The sequence below is a fragment of the Mobula hypostoma genome, chromosome 20 (assembly GCF_963921235.1).
Source record: "Mobula hypostoma chromosome 20, sMobHyp1.1, whole genome shotgun sequence".
Classification (NCBI taxonomy): domain Eukaryota; kingdom Metazoa; phylum Chordata; class Chondrichthyes; order Myliobatiformes; family Myliobatidae; genus Mobula; species Mobula hypostoma.
Window position 1 is genome coordinate 32,302,309 of NC_086116.1, and position 23,802 is coordinate 32,326,110.

General features: G+C 41.6%; 1 protein-coding gene across 1 annotated transcript in view; it reads right to left on the bottom strand.

Annotated features, from left to right (window-relative positions):
* Positions 1-11,676: 11,676 nt before the first annotated feature.
* il17rel (interleukin 17 receptor E-like) overlaps positions 11,677-23,802 on the bottom strand; it is a 42,047-nt gene continuing 29,921 nt past the window's right edge. Inside the window, exons 13-18 of the mRNA XM_063072149.1 lie at positions 22,110-22,258; positions 20,988-21,053; positions 19,511-19,568; positions 17,860-17,970; positions 15,041-15,095; positions 11,677-13,548 (exon numbers count right to left, since the gene is read on the bottom strand). Of these exons, the coding sequence (XP_062928219.1) occupies positions 13,512-13,548; positions 15,041-15,095; positions 17,860-17,970; positions 19,511-19,568; positions 20,988-21,053; positions 22,110-22,258 (476 nt within the window). The 3' untranslated portion in view covers positions 11,677-13,511. The remainder of the gene's footprint in view (positions 13,549-15,040; positions 15,096-17,859; positions 17,971-19,510; positions 19,569-20,987; positions 21,054-22,109; positions 22,259-23,802) is intronic.

A 23,802-nucleotide genomic window follows, 5' to 3' on the forward strand; every position in this document is an offset into this window, starting at 1 on the left:
AAAATGCCCTGTTAATGAGAGAGGTCAGAGGAGAATGGCCAGAATGGTTCAAGCTGACAGGAAGGCGACAATTACTCTAATAACCATGCGTTACAACAGTGGTGTGCAGAAGGACATCTCGGAATACAGAACATGACCAATCTTGAAATGGATGGGCTACAGCAGTAGAAGACCATGAACATGCAGAATTACACCCAGTGGCCTCTTTATTATGTGCCTCCTGTACCTAATATAGTGACCATAGAGTGTATTTTAAGGACAGCAATATGTGCAAGGATATAAAGAGGAAGGGAAGTCTAATGAATTGGTAACTCATATTGACTCTGTAACCAGAAGGTTATTTCAATAACAAGTAGTTAACCTCACTATGTGTCATCTAGTCATGTGGAATCTAATTAAAGCTGCACTCCCACATGATTGTGGTTCACCCTTTCTCACACATTAAAAGCTCGAGAAAAGGTCATCGTCCTCATTATGTGCTGTGTCCTATGATGTGGGCAATCATGGTCTTTCCATGGCCATGATTGTTCTTGGCAATTTTTTCTACAGAAGTGGTTGGCCATTGCCTTCTTCTGGGCAGTGTCTTCACAAGAAGAGTGAATACTGTTCAGAGGTTGTCACATAACCACGATTTGTGATATACACCAGCTGCTCATACGGCCACCCATCACCTGCTCCCATGGCCTCACTTGACCCTAATCGGGGGACTAAGGAGATGCTACACCTTGCCCAGGGGTGATCTGCAGGCTAGCGGAGGGAAGGAGCACCTCACACCTCCTTTAGTAGAGACATACCTCCACTCTGTCACCTGGAAGAAAAGGTCACTTTAGTTCATCATTGGGTTCTGCTAGTTTTAGAAGATTCTCCTTTATCATTACTACTAAGTAGCAGTGGTGGTTTAACTAAATTTAGCTGAACAATTATTTTGGCAACACTGATATGTTTAACCTACACCAAAGGTAATTTTCTGTTTGTAAAGAACAAAACATTTTAAATAACCATATTCAAATTTATCCTGTTAATCAATAGATTTTTTGGAAAGACTGTCTGTGAATGTAATGGCCATTTTATTGGCAGTTTGTTCTGGGATCAGTGCTACTCTGAGATGAGGAAGAAAGCCATTGGCTGATTCTTTAATGCAATATATCGCAACTTGAGTGACGTGGTGGAGATACGTCTCAATCAAAGGAGGTGTAAGGCTCTCCTTCCAAGGCTAGAATGAATGTATTTTGTGATGTATGCATGCCTCTCAAAGTCCAACCCTATGTCCTCATCGTGAGAGGAGGAAACGGGTAAGCCAGGCCATCAGGGCTCTGGTGAAGCTGCATAGGCTAATCCCTTTTACAGACGATGCAATGGATTGCAGAATCGTTGATGAACTCCAACCACACCATCGATTTTGGATGGGTTAGGATGTTTACAGTGGCCTATGCCCCACTGGGAGTTAAGGGCCCAACAAGATGATGCATGCATGTTTTTGCTACACATTTGAGATCAAAATGCTTCTTTATTTTTTCAATCTGAAGTTATAAATCTAAGGAAAAAGTAGCAGCAAAACAATCCCCACTAAAATTTTAGGAATTGAGATTTACTATTACACAGAGTGAAGGGAAAGTCAGGGACGGATTTGTTCCTGTACAACTCTAACACAACTTTAATAGGAGTGTATAATCTACATGACCCAGTTCTAGCAGTTAATGGTGTACTGGATTGGGTATCTAACTTGTTGTTAAATCAATTCTTCAAAGCACAAATATCTGCAAAAGGGAGAAACAAAGCTGGATAAATCCTGAGCCCATGACTAAAATGGTCTTTACACTTCAGTGTTTTCTGTTCAAATATGAAGAAAGTTTGATAGATAATATCAGACAGATCACGTAACAGAAAGCCACAGATAACTTCCTCCTAGCAAACTAACTTCCTTAATGTGGGAAAATCCCTAAATACAGCTGATGTAACAGAATTCCAGAAAGACATTTGAAATTATTTAAATTTAAAGACCGTACAGAACTGACTGTGACAATAATACAGCTTTGAAGGTTTCCTCCAATTCCCTTTCATGCTTTTCGGTAGGTGTTGATTCATACTGACACAGATTGTAAAAGTTACAGTAATTACAAACCATTCATGTCCTCATTCATCACTTACATACATATGACTGCAACCCTTTATTTCCCTTTCCTACCCTATGCTGCTCGGGTATAACCTGCTACAACCTTAGACTGGTTAGTTTGCATTGATAAAATTTGGGTCTCTCCATTAATCCATGGATATGTAAAAAATGGTCATAAAATTTAATGGCAGAATCCTACAAAAAGTAGTGGATACAGCCCAGTCCATTACAGATGAAGTCCTCCCCACCACTGAGAACATCTACCTGAAACACTGCCACAGGAAAGCAGCATCCATCATTGGGGACCCCCACCTCCCAGGTCATACTCTCTTCTCACTGCTGCAATCAGGAAGAAGGTACAGGAGCCTCAGGACTCACACCACCAGGTTCAGGAACAGTTATTACCCCTCAGCCATCAGGCTCTTGAACCAAAGGAGATAACTTCACTCAACTTCACTTGCCCCATCACTGAACTGTTCCCACAATCAATGGACTCACATTCTTCTCAAAGGTTCAAAGGTTCATTTATGACCAAAGTATACAACTCTGAAATTCTTCTTCTCAGGGTAGCCTAGAAACGAAGAATCGTGTGTTCTTGATACTTAATTGCTTACCTATTTATTATTATTATTTATTTATTTTTCTATTTGCACAGATTTTTGTCTTCTGCATACAGAAACATAGAAAACCTACAGCACAATACAGGCCCTTCGGCCCACAAAGCTGTGCCGAACATGTCCTTAAGAAATTACCTAGGGTTACCCACAGCCCTCTATTTTTCTGATCTCCATGTACCTGTCCAGGAGTCTCTTAAAAGACCCTATTGTATCCGCCTCCACCACCATCGCCGGCAGCCCATTCCACGCACTCACCACTCTCTTACCCCGACATCTCTTCTGTACCTACTTCCAATCACCTTAAAACTATGCCCTCTCATGCTAGCCATTTCAGCCCTGGGAAAAAGCCTTTGACTATCCACACGATCAATGCCTCTCATCATCTTATACACCTCCGCACTTTGGTTCAACAGGCAAATTGGGCGGTCTTTCATTGATTCAGTTATGGTTATTATTTTATAGATTTGTTAAGTATTCCCACAAGAAAATGAACCCCAGGGTTGTATATGGTGACATATATATAAGTTGAAATTTAATTTACTTTGAGCTTTGAACTTACATGTGAAGAGATCAGTTCTACTGTAAGCTCTAACTGCATTTGTCACATTTGTGATACAAGTCACACCAGAAACTATATTGGCGAAGGTGTTAGATTCTAGCTGTTAGCTAGAACCTGCCCAAAATATGCACTCTAGGAAGATTATGATATCAGACATAATGCAGTTATGATTTTTAAAAACAGGAGTGGCCACTTCAATGTTGACAAACTCTTACTTGCCCTTGGAACCAAAAGTAAATTTTCCATGCCATTTAGCTGTTGCAGATACAAGTAAATGCAGAGTGTTAATGAGGGTTGTGTCCAGTGTTTGAAGCAGATGTTTGCTCTGGTTGAATAGATGAGAGCTGAGAGTATGTGCAATCTCTGAGATGACAATCTGAGGTACAACACAGTGCCTCGACTTTCTTTGAGATCCGAGCAGATTTGGCATGTCATTTAAAACTTTGATGCAGAGTGGAGAATATCCTAACTGGTTGTATCACAGCCTGGTACGGAAACACCGAAGCCCAAGAATGGAAACAAGGAAGACTCAAGTTTGTGACACTTGTTCGTACTACTGAACCCGGACTTCTGAGTCGAGAGTGGAACTGCCCCAGTACAATGGTTTTCCCACTTTAAAAACTCTCCCGCACAATTTTCCTGTCATCGTCAGACATGATGGAAAACCTCCACTACCATGAATTTGAAAGTATGTTAAAGGGGTGTGGTCACAAGGGTTTCTAGCCCACACTGCACTAGCTACACCAGCAAAGAACTGGCAAATGGAGTTTAACATTTCATGCACCAAAAGGCTGATTATTATCTCAATGCAAAGAGGCTGCAAGTGAGTAAGGAGGAATCTGTTGTATGTAACGCACTCAAAATGCTGGAGGAACTCAGCAGGCCAGACAGCACCTATGGGAAAATAGTACAGTCAACATTTCAGGCCGAAACCCTTCAGCAGGACTGGAGAAGAAAAGATGAGGAGTAGATTTAAAAGGTGGGGGGAGGGGAGAGGTGATGGGTGAAACCAGGAGGGGGAGGCGTGAAGTAAAGAGCTGGGAAGTTGATTGGTGAACGAGATACAGGATTGGAGAAGGGGAATTATGATAGGTGAGTAAGATGGACATGGAAGAAAGAAAAGAGGGGAGGTGCTGGACAGGCAAGGAGATAAGGTGAGAGAGGGAAAAGGGGATAGGGAATGGTGAAGGGGAAGCTGTATTACCAGAAGCTCAAGAAATCGATGTTCATGCCATCAGTTGGAGGCTACCCAGACGAAATATAAAGTGTTGTTCCTCCAACCTGAGTTGTGTTCAATTGTATGTGCTCTGAAGCGTGAACCACTATAAGACTACCATGTCGGTTCCAAAAGCCACTAAGAAAGCTTTCATTGCCTGCTAGCCTTCATTGTAAATTGGCTGGTGTTTAAAAATAGAAAAGTTTTATTACGCACACAACACACACAAAATGCTGGAGGAACTCAGCAGGTCAGGCAGCATCTATGGAAATGAATAGACAGTCGATATTTCGGGCCTAGGCCCTTCTTCAGGACTGCAATGGAAGGGGGAAGACTCCAGAATAAAAAAAGGTGGTGGGAGGGGAAGGTGGATGTAATGTGAAGGGTTAGTTTACTTGTCGATCGAAAGCCACTTCTGCGGTGCAGTTCACCGACTGGCCTGTTTGAAGGATGCAGCAGATCTTCCCACTGGTCGCCTTGTGTGCCACGGCCCCAGTGTCTGGTTTCAGGCACCTCAGGAACTTTCCTTTGTGTCTGGGCTCTCATCTTCACACTGAGGTCATGACCTGTGCTGAAGAACCATTGGGAAAGTGTGCAGCAGATATAAGAGTGCCCACAGGAGCTCTTAGTTAATTATCTGTTTGTGTCACAGGGTGGTTTAGATGTCTGGGTGAATGCTTTATTGTTTGTCTGTGAATAAATGATTAAGGTACTTATTTGTAATCAGTGTCTTCTGTGTCTCTCACCAAACCTGTGACCTTTTTTCCTGGTACAGAGAACTAGCTAAAAGCTGATAGGTGAAGCCAAGTGGGTGGGAAAGGTAAAGGACTGGAGAAGAAGGGGTCTGATGGAAGGGGAGAGAGGACCATGGGAGAAAAGGAAGAAGGAGGTGCACCAGGGGAGGTGATAGACAGGAGAGGAGAAGAGAAAAGAGGCAAGAGTGGAGAATAAGAGAAGCGGGAAGAAGGAGGGAAAAATTCTGAATGTTCATGCAGCATCTGCAGAACCTCTTGCGTGTATGAAGTTTTATTGCATCTGTATAAGTTGCTGGTGAGGCCTCACCTGGAGTATTATGTACAGTTTTGGTCCTCATCTAAAAATATGATATAGTATTGGAGGCAACACAAAGGAGATTCACCAGGCTAATTCCTGGGATCAGAGGCTTTTCCAACCATGTGACACACATTAACACTTGTCCTTAGAGTTTAGAATAATGAGAGGGGACGTTATTTAAACATCGAAGCAATTAAAGGGGCTTGCCAGTGTAGATATAGGGTTGTTCTCACTTCTGGAAGAGTTTGAAACAAGCAGCAAAACTACAAGATAAGGAGATGGTCATTTAAAATGGAGGTGTGTAGAGCTTCCTTATCACAGACAATGATGAATCTCCAGAACGCTCTGCCACAGCAGGTGGTGGAAGTTGGATCCTTAGAGACATTTTAAGTGGAAATGGATAAATATTTTATAGATCAAGGAATGGAGGACTATGGAGAAATGGCACAGAAGAGGCATTAAGGAAGAGTTGGACCAGAGACAGCTTCTCTTTTCTAATAGACAACAAGTTAAAGGAATTCAGTGGGTCAGGCTGCAATGTGGAGGAAATATTTTGGGTTGAGATCCTTGAGATCCACACTAAACAGTGTGGATGTGGAGAGGATATTTCCTATGGGGGGGAGAGAAGTCTAGCACCAACCTCAGAATACAGGAACATCCCTTTAGAAAAGAAGTGAGGCGGAATTTCTTTAGCTAGAGGATGGTGAACTGTGGAATTTGTTGCCACAGACAGGGGGCCAAGTTCTTGGGTATATTTAAGATTGAGGTTGATCGGTTCTTGACTAGTCGGGGCGTCAAATGGGGACAAGGTAGGAAAATCGTAAGTCAGTCTTGATGGAATGGCAGAGCAGACTCAATGGGCTGAATGGCCTAATTCTCCTCCTGTGTCTTATGGTCAGTAAGCACAAGCCAATAATTCCCCATAGGAACTCACATCAAAGTTGCTGATGAACGCAGCAGGTCAGGCAGCATCTCTAGGAAGAGGTACAGTCGACGTTTCAGGCCGAGACCCTTCATCAGGACTAACTGACTAACTGAAGAAAGAGCTAGTAAGAGGGGGAGGGGGAGATTCCCCTTAGGCTTGGTCTGCAGAGGGGAGGTGAACTGCAGAGTAACACCTTGCATCAGAAATACCAGTACAATGGCAAAACTGATTTATTGCTCCTGTGTTGGAATTTTTGTTGTTTTACTCGTCTAACTGGTAGGGATTGTGGCACAGGCTTTATTGAACATACTTCATACAAGCAGATGATGTGTACCACAATGTAACGTGGGTCCAGAATAAAATTCCCAACTTAATAGAATACCAGGAGAAACTAGTCAGACGTAACTACACTTTCTCCATGAAAGGATATGTCTTGAAAGGGATATTGGAATGGACATTGAAATTCTTCCATGGATTGAAACCCTGTTGGAAGATATATACAGTACTGTGCAAAAATCTTAGGCACATGTATACTATATATAGCTAGGGTGTCTGTGAATTTGCACGGTACTGCAGTAATTTTATGTACTGTAGTAATTTTATGTATTGCACTGTAATGGTGCCACAAAAAAAAACAAATTTCATGACGTATGTGAGTGACGATAAACCTGATTCAGATATGGGTCTCTGTTGTGGACTGAGAGCAGGAAGGGGTCAGGGAGAGGGGAATCGTGTTTGGGAAAAAGGGAAGTGAGAGAGGAGAGAGTGGGAAGCACCAGCGAGTCATACTGTAATGATCAATAAACCAATTGTTTGGAATCAGAAGTCTCAGGGCTGGGTGTGTCTGCACACACACAAACCCCACCCCTGCCACCTGTCCCACACCCTTCCCACGGTGCTCCACCCTCTCTATTCCCAACATCCTTTGCTCCTGCCAGATTACATAACTCACTCTACACTCCATGTTAACAAATACAGGTCTATGCGATTGTCTTAGGAAGCCTAACTCTATATGTATACCCAAGATTTTGCACAGTACTATCATTGCTGCTTAGTACAGGAGAGTTCATTGTGGAGGCCTGTGTTCAAAACAAAAAACAGAATACTGTATGCCAAGAAGTCTGTTGGTGGGTATTTACTGTACTTGGTTAAAAATATAAATAGCTCATCCGGACACAAGAGATCCTCTAAATGCTGGAAATCTTAAACAGCACACACACACAGAGTGCATTCTGACACATTAACTGTTTGTTTCCCCACATACTGTAGATGCAGTCAGATCTGTTGAGTTCCTCCAGTATTTTGTATAATTAGCTCACAGTTGTAAACTCATTTCTCAAACTGGATACCTACTTCCTTCCCATTATGCTACTGGGGTTTAGGACAGCAGTGAAGGTCTTTCATATCTGGCAGTGTTCTGGGCTTCTGTCATTGCGCCAGTAGCTTCCTCTCAGTTTTCACTACTGTCAGTCTTGCAAGTCCCAGGTGGAGATTAAGGAATACCATCACACTCAGATATAGAAGGATTCTTCATTGCTGTTTTCGTAACGATTTTGTCTGACCAGTCTAGGTCGTTAGCCTCCAACCTGGAGGACCGGTGGACCACCCTTAGTCTGGCCTCTACCCTTTGACCTGTTTGGCATGGGTAACCCTACAAAGAGCCAAAGCATAAAGCCCTGAATCCAGCCAACGTAGCTCGCTGGGTCACTGAGGCACACAAGACTCCAAACCACAAGAAGGTGTAGTCCTCTTGGAGGTCAACTTGTATGGTCCTCAAAAATAAAATACAGGATGCTAAGACAGTCATTGAAAATGCAACCACATAAACTATTTTATATAATGTTAACAAATCAAAAGGACATTTTAACAAAATTGTAATAGCATTGCAATTCTTTTTCTCCCATTTTCTTGCATCTCAGAGAACTTTCACAAAACTACTTCTTAATGATGGTGAAGGGGCCATGAAGCTAGAGAGCAGACACCAGAGACTGCACGCACAAAATGCTGGAGGAACTCAGCAGGTCAAGAAACTGCAGGTGCTAGAATCTGGAGGACTGATGCTGTTTCCACCCGAAACATTAACAATTCCTTTCCTGCTACAGATGACATTAAACCTTCTTAGAGAAAAGTTGAATAGGTTAGAACTTTATTCCCTACAATGAGGGGAGATTTGATAGAGGTATGCAATCTTATGTGGGTTATAGATAATGTAAATGTTGGGTGAGACCAGAGCTAGAGGTCATAGGTTAAGGGGAGAGATGAAGTGTTTAAGGGGGACATGAGGGGAAACATCTTCATTCAGAGGGTGGATGGAATGTGGAACAAGCTGCTAGCCAAAGTGCGGGAATGTGGGATCCCTTTCAACATTTAAGGAAAATTTGGATAAGTAAATGGACGGACGGAGGTGTAAGGCACTCCTTCCCTCTGCTAGCCTTGGTCAAGGTGTAGCATTTGCTTAGCCACATGAAGCCATGAGACCAGGTGGTGGATGGTCGTATGAGCAGCTGGGGCATATCACAAGTCCTGGCTATGCGACCACTGATACCAGGCAGACAATCTCTGAAGAGTGTTGGTAATGGCTGGGGTCACACACAATGTTCCCTCCAATTTGTAATGACTAGTGTGTGCAAAGATCTTCTGCTGTACAATTGTTTGCCCAGTGACAACAACATGTGTGCACTGAATTTTTAAGTGGAAGTAAACCTGAAATTATTCTAAGGATAATAAACCACAAAGTCCAGTTTGTTGTTCATTGTTTAACTGAAATAAAATAATACACATTAGTGAGTCTTACTTACCAAATACTATACAATAGCGTGTAATAATATCAATCTCTTCACGTTATTAAAGTATACTTAAGTATACATGCCAATGTGGTAAAGGGTGACAACCTTTCGTGCGCAGTTTAAATTCCTTTGTCCGCTAGTAGCAAAAGGAGTGCGCGCGCACACACACACACACACACACACACCTTAGAGGGAACATTGGTCACTCATCTTGTAAAGACACTGCCCAGAAGAAGGGAAAGGCAAACCACTTCTGTAGAAAAATATGCTAAGAACAATTATGGTCATGAATCAAGACCATGAAGGCCTGCGTCATACGATGCCGCACATAATGGTGACAACATGGATGAGAAGGGTATGGAGGGTTCTGCTCCGGATGCAGGTCAATGGGACTAGGGAGATTAATAGTTCAGCACAGACTAAGTGGGCCAAAGGGCCTGTTTCTGGTCTATGACTCCTTGACTCAGTGAACTGCTAAATTGCTCCAGCAGATTGTACATTGCCATCAAGTTAAATAACTTCTCAGCTCTTGTTCTCACTGAGTTAATACTTCAGGAATTTATCTTCCTATCCAGCCTAGCAAGATCATGATAAACTGGATTAAAATGAGTTCTTGTTAAATCCAGATGTCAGGTGAAGGTAAAATACATCATCAATATCTGCAGGAAAATTGGCTTACTGTGCCTACGTTAACAAAAGTTGGCAGCCATATATGCAGACGTAGACTGATCCATTATCTGGAAATTGACCTAAGATGCAGTATCTCTGCATGGTTGAAAGAACTATGGTTTTTTGAAACATACAAGCTGTGAAACAGCCAAATGGAAAAAGGTGAAAATGTTCAATAATGGTTACATTAGGATTATGCTAATCTCTTGACTATAATATAAGGTTTTTCACCATAAAATAATGATCTCTGTTTTATATTGTCATTTATTTAAAATTCCTAACCAAAACCTCTGCACAATCAGCAGTAATTTAATTAAGACAATAAGACCACAAGATACAGGAGTGGAATAAGGCCATTCAGCCAATTGAGTCTACTCCACCATTTCATCATGGCAGATCCATTTCCCTCTCAACCCCATTCCCCTGCCTTCTCCCAATATCCTTTCTTGCCCTGACTAATCAAAAAACTATTAGCGTTTGTTTTAACTGCACCCAGTGTCCTGGGCTCCACAGCTGCCTGTAGCAACAAATTCCACAAATTCACCACCATCTGGCTAAAAAAAATTCCTCCTCATCTCTGTTCTAAAGGGACATCCTTTTATTCTAGGGTAGTGCCCTCTGGTCCTAAACTCCCCCAATAAAGAAAACATCCTCTCTACATCCACTCTATCTAGGCCTTTCAATATTTGATAGGTTTCAATGCGATCTCTCCTTATTCTTCTAAACTCCAGTGGGTACAGGCCCAGAGCTGCTCGTACGATAACCCTTATATTCCCAGAATCAGTTTTGTGAACATCTTCTGAATCTTCTCCAATGTCAGCACATTCTTTCTTTCCAGAACTGCTCACAATAGTCCAAGTGACCAGTGCTTTATACAACCTCAGCATTGCATCCTTGCTTTTATGTTCTAGTCCTCTCCAAGTGAATACTAACATTGCATTCATCTTCCTCACCACCAACTCAACCTGCAAATTAACACTTTAGGGAATCCTGCAGGAGGACTCCCAAATCCCTTTGCACATCAGATTTTTGAATTTTCTCCCCATCCAGAAAATAGTCTACGCTTTTATTACTTCTACCAAAGTGCATGACCATACACTTCTCGACCCTGTATTCCATCTGCCAGTTTTCCGTTAAGAACCTAGGCAGTCATCGGAATCACCAGACCTGTAAATCAACCACATAGTAAAAGTAGACATCAGAGCCTCTACAGAAATTTAACAGTTTTTAAGCCTCAAACTGAAAAACTTGTCTATTAAAGCAGAGGACATTAGATAAGTGACCAACAGCATCACCAGAGGTAGGCATGAAGGAAGGTCCTGCATGAGAAAAATGACAGAGAGAGGATATTCCAAAACTTGGAACCACAAGCTTTGCCATTAATGGTGGTCTGAAGGAATTCCCAGCAATTATCAACACACAGGGGGAACTCAGTTTGGAAGAGAGTAAACAGTCAACATTTCAGGCTGAGACCCTTCTTCAGGACTCAATTTTGTCCACTAATTCGGTGGGAATGCTAGAAACCAGGGTTTCTGCAATTTATAGTATGTTCGACTATTGTTGGTCATTAAAGGGGAAAATGGAATCCATTATGCATGTCTTGCATTTACCAGGGTGGATTGACCGCACAGACTTCATTTGAAATCTGACCGTTGGGGCACAAGGACACAAAAAACATTCATCAGCTGCACCAAAATAATTATTAACACAGCAATACAAAAAATAACTTTCTCTTTTATTTGCTTTTTAAAAATTATAATGAAATTCTATTTCACACACTTAGCAAATGATACTTTTTTCTATATATATATATACACACACACACAGTTAAAAAAATCGGATTTTTGTATCTGCCTCCAGGTGCATTTTCAGCTTATAAATATATATATGGAAGATCAAGGAGGCACAAAACACTGAGATAGTCAATAAAAACACAATTGTAGAAGCACTTTCATTTGGTTTTATATGTTACTAACAAGCTTTAACCAATTGCAATGATTATTATTTCTTGTATCTCAGGAAACTTCTATCAAACCATTTCTCAATGATAATTAATGAAATGGCTCAAAGGTAAGATTATACAAGCTCTATATAAAACATAACATCTATCTAAATGTTCCTCCCTACACCAGTTTGGCGCATTCGGCGAAAACCTTGCCATTTCTTTAGCGTTTGTCTGTTATATGAGGCCGAATTGCTAGCTCGATGCTCAACCCATCACAAGCAGAACTCGTACAAGGAAACTTCTATCTAACAGGTGTCTAAAACGTTAAGTGGTTGTTCCAAATATTTGTTTCACTATGTGATGTAACAGTCATAAATTATTCCCCCTGAAATGGAAGGTGCAGATTCCAATTAAAAAAATGTTTGTAATACTCAGAAGCATTTGTTAATGTACACTTTCAAATGCAGTGTTGATAATAACACAAAACAAATACAAAATAGTTCTTCAAATTACAAAATTCATTACAATATCTTTATTCGCTACCACTTTTACATTAATATAGAATTTAAAATATATTTATTTGGCTATTGTAGTCTGATCATGGAAAAATTATTTCCAAATTGGTTGTCACGTTTTCTTTTTAATTCAAATGTAAATATTTCTCAAAGTTATACATCATGGATGAAGCTATGTTTTGATGCCACAGTAGCGTAGTTGTTAGCAGAACGTTATTACAGCTTGGGGTATTCCGGAGATCGGAGTTCAATTCTGGCATTGCTCCGTAAGGAGGCTCTGTATACCTTCCCAGTGGAACGTGTGGGTTTTAACTGGGTGCTCTGGTTTCCTCCCACAGTCCAAAGAGGTACCAGGTAGGTTAATAGGTCATTGTAAATTGTCCAGTGATTAGGCTCAGGTTAATTGGGGTTGTGGGGTTGCTGCCAGGACACAGCTCAGAGGGCCAGAAGGCATCCTCCATACTGTATCGCTACATTTAATAACTTTTTGTCTGCCAGATGCTGTCACATTTTAGGTAAGGTTGAAAATTAGATTGACTTTCTGGTAAAAAAAAACTTTCTTCTGGTCTGCATAAGCACTAATATGTTAAGGAGTCACAGAAAAGTACAACACAAAATCAGGCCCTTCAGCCTATCTAGTCTGTGCTGAGCCATTTAAGCTGCCTACTCTGTTGCCACTGAGAACTGTAAATGATTCAGATTTACAGTCACCCTCTGACAAGGATAGATCACCAAAAAGTAAAAGGTACAAGTAAACAGCAAAAGATGAAAAGATTCTTGTGATACCCACTTGCAAATAATAATTCACATAGATTTGACAGATAATATGAAGTTAAATGTAGTTTTGTTCACACATATCAGACTGAAATGATTGGGTTATTATCAGGAATATAACAACAACATCATGCTCCCATCTTCCTCTTTGGAAATCTTTCAGCAAACTAGAAGTGCTTCATTTTCATCCTTGTCATATTCCAAAGGTGTAAATATCAGGATACAGTATCTGCTAACAGTCTGAAGCATTATGTCTTCACATCCAAACAGCTTAGAGTAAACTTCATCCTTGTTACATGACAAGATTCTTTGATTAGCTCAAAGTGGAATGGAAAACTTTCAAAGCTGAGAAATTCCTTTCACGTCTGTATTGATGCTGAAAAAGAACAAGAAAGTTTCAGTGAGGAAAATATTGTAATTCAGTTTATGATCTGGAGTTTAGCCTTGAGTAAACTGTATTTTTTTTCCAATTCAACACAAAGTACAATTTTTATGCAGATTAAGATACCTGGTCATTTTTGTGCACAGGTATATATATAAAAAAACGCAAACATACGAGGGGTGATTGATAAGTTCGTGGTCTAAGGTAGAAGGAGTCAATTTTAGAAAATCTAGCACATTTATTTTTCCTACATTTACACACTCAGTCCAGCGGTCGTGGAGCATACGGATCCCTTCTTTGTAGAAGTCGGTGTCTTGGACCTCCAGGTGGTCCACAGCAGGGGTGATTGATAAGTTTGTGGCCAAAGGTAGAAGGAGATAAGGAGAAACTTCAAACTTTCTGCATTTTCACTCAAAGAGTTGAACTGCACGTGCACGTAATGAGAGCTGTATAACTCATCTCCTTCTACCTTAGGCCACGAACTTATCAATCACCCTGCTGTGGACCACCTGGAGATCCAAGGTGCTCTCGTTACATGCACGTGTGTTTCAGCTCTTTGAGTGATAATGCAGAAAGTTTGACGTTAATAACGCATCTCCTTCTACCTTAGGCCACGAACTTATCAATCACCCCTGCTGCGGACCATTTCTACAAAGAAGGGATCCGTATGCTCCACGACCGGTGGACTAAGTGTGGACATGTAGGAGGGGACTATGTTGAAAAGTAAATGTGCCAGGTTTTGTAAAATTAGGCCATGAACTTATCAATCACCTTTCGTAGTTGCATGTACAGTCAGATCAAAAACAAAGTATACCCCCAGGGCAAATTAGTCACACTGGAGATTTAGGGTCACATACAATTCTTGGAGGAAGAGCCAAAACTTCAATCACAGACACTTTCTACAAAGTTTGGAATTTTTTTTTAAAACACGGATTTGCTTCTGTATTCCAGTCAAACTGGAAACTATTCTGTACTCAGTGGATTCAGGTTAACACAGAGACACATCCGGACCAGTACAGTTTTTGCCCAATTAAGCAGCTGCCCCAATTAGCCAAGGTTTCATGGAAATAGTTAAAAGGGTATAAAAAAAGACAATCAACCATTTAATTTAGTAACAAATTATGCATTTAAATGAAATGCAGAATAAATTAGGACACTACCAATAATACTATAGTACTACTAAACTGTGCATTAGCTCCGAGAAGTTGTCAGCAGAGGAATTCATCCTGTGTACACTGCTGTGTTCTTTTAATTTACCAAATAAACATCAGTGTAGAAACCTAGTGCAGATAACGGACTGTCTTCATACAATGCCTTCGACCTAGGTCATTAGCTTTGTTAATTTCTTCCATGTTAATCAATTGGAGATTTGAACAATGTCACTCTCACACATTTATGCCACAAAGAATATCAGGTGTCAATAGACAACAAGAAAAATCTGCAGTTACTTTAGTGCTTCTATTAGTCAATTCTAAAGTTTTCTTACCTTCTGGATAATTGGCCTGAATACAGGAACACTCTTTGGTAAGGCTGTTGAAGAACTGCAGAAATATTGACTAATTTTAGCAACGATTACATTTAAAAACAAATAGCAACACACAACAGTACAGTAAACTTGGACAGTCAATATGCAACTTTTAACCCTCTGAACAGATGAAACTATTCTCATTTAGTTTCGATGTTGACCTTGGAGCAAGGCTTCATTTGGCAACCAGTCATGACCTCAGCCAACGCTCACCGCATTTGCCAAGCTTCACCACACGGAGATTAATGGTCACTTTGATCAGAGCCCGTGCCTTGCACCGGGAATTGATAGTTACACTATGCAATGTAAAATTGCGGTGAGGTAGAGTAATGCTTATAACAACGTCTTACGGTGACAGCAAACCAGGTTCAATTCCTGCCACTGCCTGTAAGGAGTTGATACGTTCTCCCCGTGACAGCATGGGGGTTTCCGTCCATAGTCCAAAGACGTACCTGTTTGCAGGTCAATTGATCATTGTAAATTGTCCCGTGGTTAGGCTAGGGTTAAATTGGGTAACTGCCAGTTGGTGCAGCTCAAAGGGCAGGAAGGGCCTATTCTGCACTGTATAAATGTATAAAAGTCACCAGGAAACTATCGCATTTCCTGGAACTGATTATGAATACGTCTTTAACAATCTACTGTAAATACCTTACAGTCAACATGTACCTCAGTAGTCAGCCTCCCCCCAGCTCAGAATGACTCATCAATAACTAACAGTCATCTTAACTCATGACAAAATGCCACTATTTTCTTGGGAGTTCGCAGTACTCTCTACCTGCCTTTGATTGGTCTATCAGACTATCAAGTGAGAGCCAAGACGCAAATTTGGGCTCAATGACTTTACCTGTCGGCCTGTAGGCCATGTGTTAGACATTATAAATGTAACAGCAAGAAGTTACCACACTGCCAATTTTACAATATTGCCAAGAGCTAAAGTACTCCTCAACGCATCAACAAGAAAATTAATCAACAAGCTAATTAGGGAACAGCTGTCTCCTGCACAAGATAATATCTAGTAAGGGGAAAGTGGTTAGCCCTGAAATGTTAGTTGACCAACCGCAAGAAAATTGTTCAGTTGTGTTGCTGAGGTCCTGTTTATCCAGTGCCTGAGCTTATTATCAGGGAGACTGCACACTCTGACCGGGATCCTGATGCAATTTGCCACCTGGGATCGGAATCAGGTTTACTATCACCGGCATATGTCATGAAATTTGATGTCTCCCAGCAGCAGTACAATGCAATAAAAACTATAAATTACAACGTATACAGTACTGTGCGAAAGACTTAGGCACATAGATATAGCTAGGGAGCCCAAGACCTTTGCACAGTACTGTATCTGTCAATGTGGAGCAGAGAGTGAGCTTGTTAATCTGGCAGGAGCAAGGGATGTCGGAGGGTGGAGAGGGGAGTGGGACTGCCAGGGGCAAGAGGAGGGGATGGTGGCATGGGTGCAGACACACCCAGCCCTGAGACACCAGGCAAGGTCATTTAATTCCAAACAATTGGTTTATTGATCATTACAAATGCCTCTCTTATACTTCCCACTCCTTCCTTTCTCCTTCCTCTTTTTCCAACCATGATTCCCCTCTCCCTGCCCCCTTCTCACTTTCAGTCCACAACAAAGACCCATATCAGAATCAACTTTACCATCACTCATATATATCACAAAGTTTGTTCTTGTTTTGCGGCAGCAGTCCAGTGCAATACACAAAATTACTACAGCACTACGCAGAAGTCTTAGGCAACTTAGCTACATACAGTATGTGCTGAAGACTTTTGCACAGTGCTGTTTCTATAAAAAATAAATTAAAAGGAGGGGAGGAAAGTAGTGAGGTAGTGTTCATGGGTTTAATGTCCATTCAGAAATCTGATGGCAGAGGAGAAGGAGCTGTTCCTGAATCACTGAGTGCGTGTCTTCAGGTTCCTGTAACTCCTCCTTGATAGTAGCAATGAGAAGATGGCATGTCCTCTCCCATTAGGTTTCCTCACTAAAATATATATCCAAAGGGAATGGAATGAAGGTATAATTCATATGAAGTCACAGGACTATTCCCACTCATGCTGCACTGAAAGGTCTTTTCTCCCACCTTTCATGAGCTTTTCTCACCATACTGGGAGGAGAGTGCAAGTCGCATATTGTAGCCTGGACTTCTGGCTGATTGCCTGGGCTTCCCAGTGGTTGACCCAGCAGTGGCATGGGACCTGGCCACAGAGCCCAGCGTTTTAACTCTGCTGCTCCTCCCTCTCCACCTGGTCACCACAAGCCCAAGTCATTTCGTGGTTGTAACTAAGCTGATAAAAGGCAGAATGTCTGCACAAAATTGGGATCAAACTGAGATTTGCTCAGGTATTCAGATCAACACTCACCCTGAACACAATCTGACCATAGCCAGTCCAATGCGCAATCTGAGCCTGACCCAACTTAGTGTGGTCCTATTGCCATGGAATCAGATTGCTAACCACTAGAAATCACTGCCAGAAGGCAGCAGAATCCAAGCTTAACAGAAGTATCTGAGAGGGAGATAAGAACTAGAGATTTGAATGTGTAGTAGCTTCAATGGCCTATCTGTGAATTCCAAAAGAAATCTTAAAATGATAAATAAGCAAAAATCTATGGAACGAATTACCATGGAAACTAGACACCTCTGAGAAAACGCTTGAGGTAAAGAGCTCCTGCCAGTTACCACAATACTTTAATCCATGCAAATAGTGACAGCTCGTACATAAGTTATGTATTTTCTGTATAGTTGTATGCATTTATACTTCCATTCATTTCTCACCTGTGAATAGCATGTATCCAGAATAGATTAACAGAGTTATTGTAATCAATAAAATAGCGGTGATTGCCAATGGCCAGAGAAGTCTTGGGGAAGCCGTTGTGTGGTTTTCTTCTGTAAGAGAAAGTAAATAAATTCTAGGTAATGTTGTGTACAAAAGTGTGTAAGACAGAGCTTCCCATGTTGTTTTATGCCTTGGACCAATACCATTAAGCAAGGGGTCCATGGACCCCAGTTGAAAACCCCTGGTGTAAAGACATAGGTGGAGACATTCCTCACCAATATCCATTTTCTTTTCCTGCTTCTCTAACACGGAGATACCAGTAGGGGAGGGGCAGGTGGGACCTGCATCTTTACTGACTCTTGCCCTCCACTGCCCCACTTTCTGTTACTCCCCAAGACCACTGGTGATAAAGATGGCAGTGGGCCTTTGCAAGAGACTCCACACCTTCCATTCTAGCTTCATGCATTTTTTTTTGATACTTGTGTCTCTTTCATGACTTATTTAGGTTTTGCTGTTTGTCACAACGTACATAGTTCTCACACTCTGTTATAGCCCACATTCATCTTTTTCTCCTTTCTCAAATTAAATGGGTTTCATTCTCTGCCAAAATTTACACAAGTTTTGTTATCTGATGTGATTTACTTAGGTCTTGAACCTGGTTTGATCCCCATTTCCACCAAGACCTACACAGGTGTAGCCGCATTTGTCATAGAATTTTACAGCTCTTCAAAGATGAAACACAGCCTCTTCTGATGCTGCAGCGCTACAGTCATGACCTCATTAGGCCTGCTGGTAGATTTTTTGCCAATAATCCTTGACCAAGAAAATTTGCCATGGCTTTAGACTAGGTCAGAAGCTCCAATATGGCTATACCTCTTTGGCTGAAATATCATTTTAGACTCTTTATTACAACATGTAGCTGGGTGTCACTATCTCTGCGGATCTATTGTCAAACCAACATATCAATGCAGTTATACAGAAGGCACGACAGCGGCTATACTTCATTGGGAGTTTGAGGAGATTTGGTATGTCGCCAAAGACACTCGCAAGTTTCTACAGATATACCGTGGAGAGCTTTCTAACTGGCTGCAGCACCGTCTGGTATGGGTCGGGGGGAGGGAAAGGAGGTGGTCCTCCACCACTGCACAGTATCGCTAAAAGCTGCAGAAAGTTGTAAACTCAGTCAGCTCCATTGTGAGCATTAGTCTCCCCGGCATCCAAGACATCCTCAAGGAGTGATGCCTTAAAAAAAAGGTTCTATCATTAAGAACCCCCATCATCCAGGATATGCCTTCTTTTTGTCAACGAGGAGTTGAATGTGTGCCTTCAGGCTCCTGTAATGTTTGAGAAGCAGCTTCTCCCTTCTGCCATGAGATTTCTGCATGGACGTTGAAACCATGAATGCTACCTCACTATGTTTTTTTGCAGTACTTATTTAATTTAGCTGCTGCATAACAATAAATTTCATGCCAGTGATACTAAACCTGATTCTGAAAAGTGGATGGAGATTGATAATGCTGTTTATTATTCCATTCTAACATTAAAGATAATTTATTATTATGTATTATACTTTGTTACTAAATTACTTCAATCGGAATTTTTCATTGCACCAGCAATTTGTCTCTTATTAAAAAAAAGCCAATTACTTACTGCACAAACTGCCGCAGAACTGCACCCGAACAGAATATTCAATATCTGTCCGCCAACCCTGCCAAGACATATTATTTAGATTTATATTAAAAAATACGAACAATTATTAACTTTAAATAACATTAGGGTAAATTTCTCAGTCCAATTGGCAAGTGCATCATGTGAAGATTCAGGACTGAATCCTTGACCTACACATCATGGACAACCAACAGTGAGTGGCTTCCTAGAACTTCTGGCTGCAAAACAGAGGGAGACCATGAGGCCTCACCTGTCTACACCAGCACCCCACCAAATAAACTCTTGAGTTACATCACCAGCCTCTTCTCCATAACCTTGTAAATCTTTTCTCATGGTGCACTGTGCAACTATCCAGTTCCCTAATGAAGGCCAGAGTGGGAACTGCCTCCACCACATCAGCAGGTAGGCAATTCCATATTCCATATTCCATACACGGGATGCAGAGATATTTTCTCATGTCAACCCTCCTTCAACTGTATCCACACTACTCTATTGGATTCCCCAGGCCTCCCCTTCGTTAAGGTAAGGACTCCCGGTCTCTCCGATCTCTCTTGCTAACTGAGTTCCTTCATCCCAGGTACAGTTCATGAAAGTCATCCCTGTACCTTCCCCTTTCTATAATGAAGCAAGCCCAATATAACAGAACTGAATGCAATTCTCCAGTTGAGGCTGGTCTAATGATTTATAAAAATTAAACAGGTCTTCTAATCCTCTATCGATTAAGCTCTGAACTGTGTATGCCTTATTGTGAATTGTATACCACTTTCTCTACCTGCCCTACCACTTTATAGTGTTCATAGTGTACAGAAAAGTAGTGCAAAAACACTCCATTCGGCCCATCTAGTCCATGCCAAACCATTTAAACTGCCTAATCCCATCAACCTGCACTGGGTCCATAGCCCTCCATTACCCTCACCATCCATGTACCTATCCAAACTTCTCTCAAATGTTGAAATCGAGCTCACATGCACCACATGCACTAGCAGCTCATTCTACACTCTCACGACCCACAAACTCCCGAATGATCTAGAGCTCGTCCAGTTCCAGCTCCAACACCTTAACGTGGTGTGGTATAAGTTGCAGCCAGATACACTTCTCACAGATGTACTGTAGTTGTCAGGGACACTGGAGATCTCCCTGCCTTCCCACGTCCCACAAGAAGAGCATTCATCTATCCTCCCTGGCATTTCTACTGTCCTAACCAGATTTTGAGGCTTGAACTTCCCACCAAGCCCTTAATCAATGTTTTCTCAAGTACAAAGATAAAGGAGGAGATAGTAGAGTCTTATCTCATTCACACCTATCAGCCTAGCTTCTCTTGCACATGACTAAGGGGTCAAAGGATCACGATTATTCCCAACATTTTATTGCACAAAGAATTCCCTGCTCCCAAACCCAAAAAAATGACAAGAGAAGGGATACATTAATACAATTTTCCTTTGAGACAGTCCTCACGTACCTGCACACAAATGTTGCTGTCACATTCATCATTAGGAAAGTTTAAAACTGCAGAATAGGCACCCATCTATAACGAGATAAGTCGTGTCAATATTTATTGCATTGATACAGAAACTAATATGAAAAATAGGAGCATTTCGCAAGCTATTTCATATCTTTCTATTTACTAATTGATAGCCAACAATATCGCAAGAGAACAAAATGCAGGTCAAGAGATTCTAATGTGCCAAAAAGGCGTAATTGCTGCCGGCCTTCATTGTCCCCGATACCCAGGTTGGGTGCTACACGTCTTTCGTCTCAAAATGCGCTGCTTAGGGAATAGAGAGAGGGTGGGTTTAGTATCTAAGCCACACATGAAGGCCAGGAGCTGGAATTGGTTATCAGAGGCTTTTTGAGACAATCCTTGGGGAGCATTTACTAGGTAGTGGGACCTCATCCGCACTATCTCCCCTGGCTACGACAACCTTAAGGATCCAAGCCTTGACAGCCCTCTGGGATTTGCAATTCTAGACATTCATCACCTTCTGCAAGATGAAATTAATAACTTCTGCTTTAAATTATCAGCTTCTTATTTTATGACTATGATCATTTCTTCTGGGTCGAGTCATAGGACGTAAGCGATCATGATCTTTCCAAGACCATGATTGCTCTTGGCAAATTTTTCCACAGAAGTGGTTCGACACTGCTTCTTCTGGACAGTGTCTTCACAAGACGGGTGACCCCAGCTGTTATCAATACTCTTCAGAGGTTGTCTGCCTGGCGTCAGTGGGCACATAACCAGGACTTGTGATGTGCACCAGCTGCTCATACGACCATCACCACCCGATCAGGGGGCTAAGCAGGTACTACATCTCGCCCAAGGATGACCTGTGGACTAGCGAAGGGAAGGAGCATCTTACATCTCCTTTAGTAGGGGTGTATCTTCACCCTGCCACCCAATTATAACTATGACCCTTTGTTTTAAGTTTCTACCATTTAAACCTGACCCCCTTAGGTTCATACATATTTCAATAAAATTACCCTTTTCACAAAATTTACAAATACAGTACATGCTAATTGAAAATTTTCATTATGTCTATTTACCATAATTATTTATAAATGCAACGTGTCAATATGAACTTACTGTTCCTGCGGTAACATGCATCTCCTTTATGGGTTCACAATTGTTAGCTGTAGTTCTGTTGCACAGAGCCATCTTAAATTCTGCTTTGTCTTGAGTCACAAAGGTAAGCTGCAGTTTGTTTAGCTGACCAGCGATACTCATGTTCCAGCCTGCAAATAACCACAGTTGGGCCATAAGTTACCTCATTCGGGACCAATTATTTCGCATCTGAATCAAATCCCTATTCTTTACTGAAAATACTTCTTGGCGGACGTCAGGATTGTAGGATAGCATAAAACAAGTTCAAAATATAGGGGTTTTTTTCATGAGTTCAACAAAAATGGAAACCTGCAAAGAGAGAAATGAGCTGAAAATTTACTATCACCCAATTACACCTTCTCACAAAGCCAGGTTATACCCTATTTGCACACCTTTTAAATGGAACAGGGTTTCTCAGATATAATTGTATTAACACAATGGAATGAATTATTTATGAAAAATTCAGAACTAATCAATTAATTATCGAACGAATCTCCTAATTATGAATTAATTAATTCTGGAATGAATGGGAATGGAGAGTCAAATTGAAATGGGTGGCCATGTCAAGTACCTTTGCCATCCATCAAGAGAGCCAGGTCGCCATCCATTTCAATTTGATTTCCACACAATTTTTTTGAAAATTTAGAGATACAATGCAGAATAGACCCATCCGGCTTTTCAAGCTGCACTCCACAGCAACCCCCGATTTATCCCTAACGTCATCACGGGATCAATAACCAGTTACAATGACCAATTAATCTACTAACCAGTACATCTTTGGACTGGGGTGGGGTGGGGGTGGGGGGGAAGAAACCCAAGCACCCAGAGAAAACCTGTGCCTTTCACAGGGACTCCTTACAGACAATGCTGGAATTGAACTCCCTACTCTGGAGTCCCATGATGCAATAAGCATCACGCTAACCGCAACGCTACTGAGGCCTCCAACATGTCTATCCATGGCTGCCTTTACTGCCACAATGACGCCAAATGCAGATTGGAGAAGCAACATTTCCTCCTCTGTTTGAGTAGTCTCCAACCTCATGACATGAACATTGATTTCTCTAGCCTCCAGTAACTACATCCATCAGTTCCAGCACCCTCTCGCCCCTTTTTTGTGGCCCTTTCACCTTTTGTCCTCCCTTGCCTGCAAGATCTGCCCGTCATCTCCCCCTGGTTTCCCACTTCCTTCTCTTTTTCCCTCTGTTCGATGATCCACTGCCTTCTCCTATCAGACTTCAACTCTTTAACTCCTCCACCGATCCCCTCCCAGGTTCTCATGCCATCCCCCTTGCCCCACCCAACCACCTTCCCCCTCACCTGCTCTCACCTATTACTCGCCAGCTTATATTCTTCCTCCCCCCTCTGCCCCACTTTCTTATTCTGGCTTCTGCCCCCTTCCTTTCCAATCCTAAAGAATGGTCTCAACCCTAAAAATCACCTACACATTTTCTTCTATAGATGCCGCCCAACCTGTTGCATTCCTCCAATATTTTGTAACTGTTGCTCCAGATTTCCAGCATCTTCAGAATCTCTTGTATCTTTGATACATCCTATCATTTCCCACTCAGATCATGTTTACATATTTTTAGTGATCCATTAACGAACTGCATGTTTTGAACAGGGCATCCGGGTACTTTTTCACTAAATGTTTTTGTTTTTTAGCCAATCGTTTTCC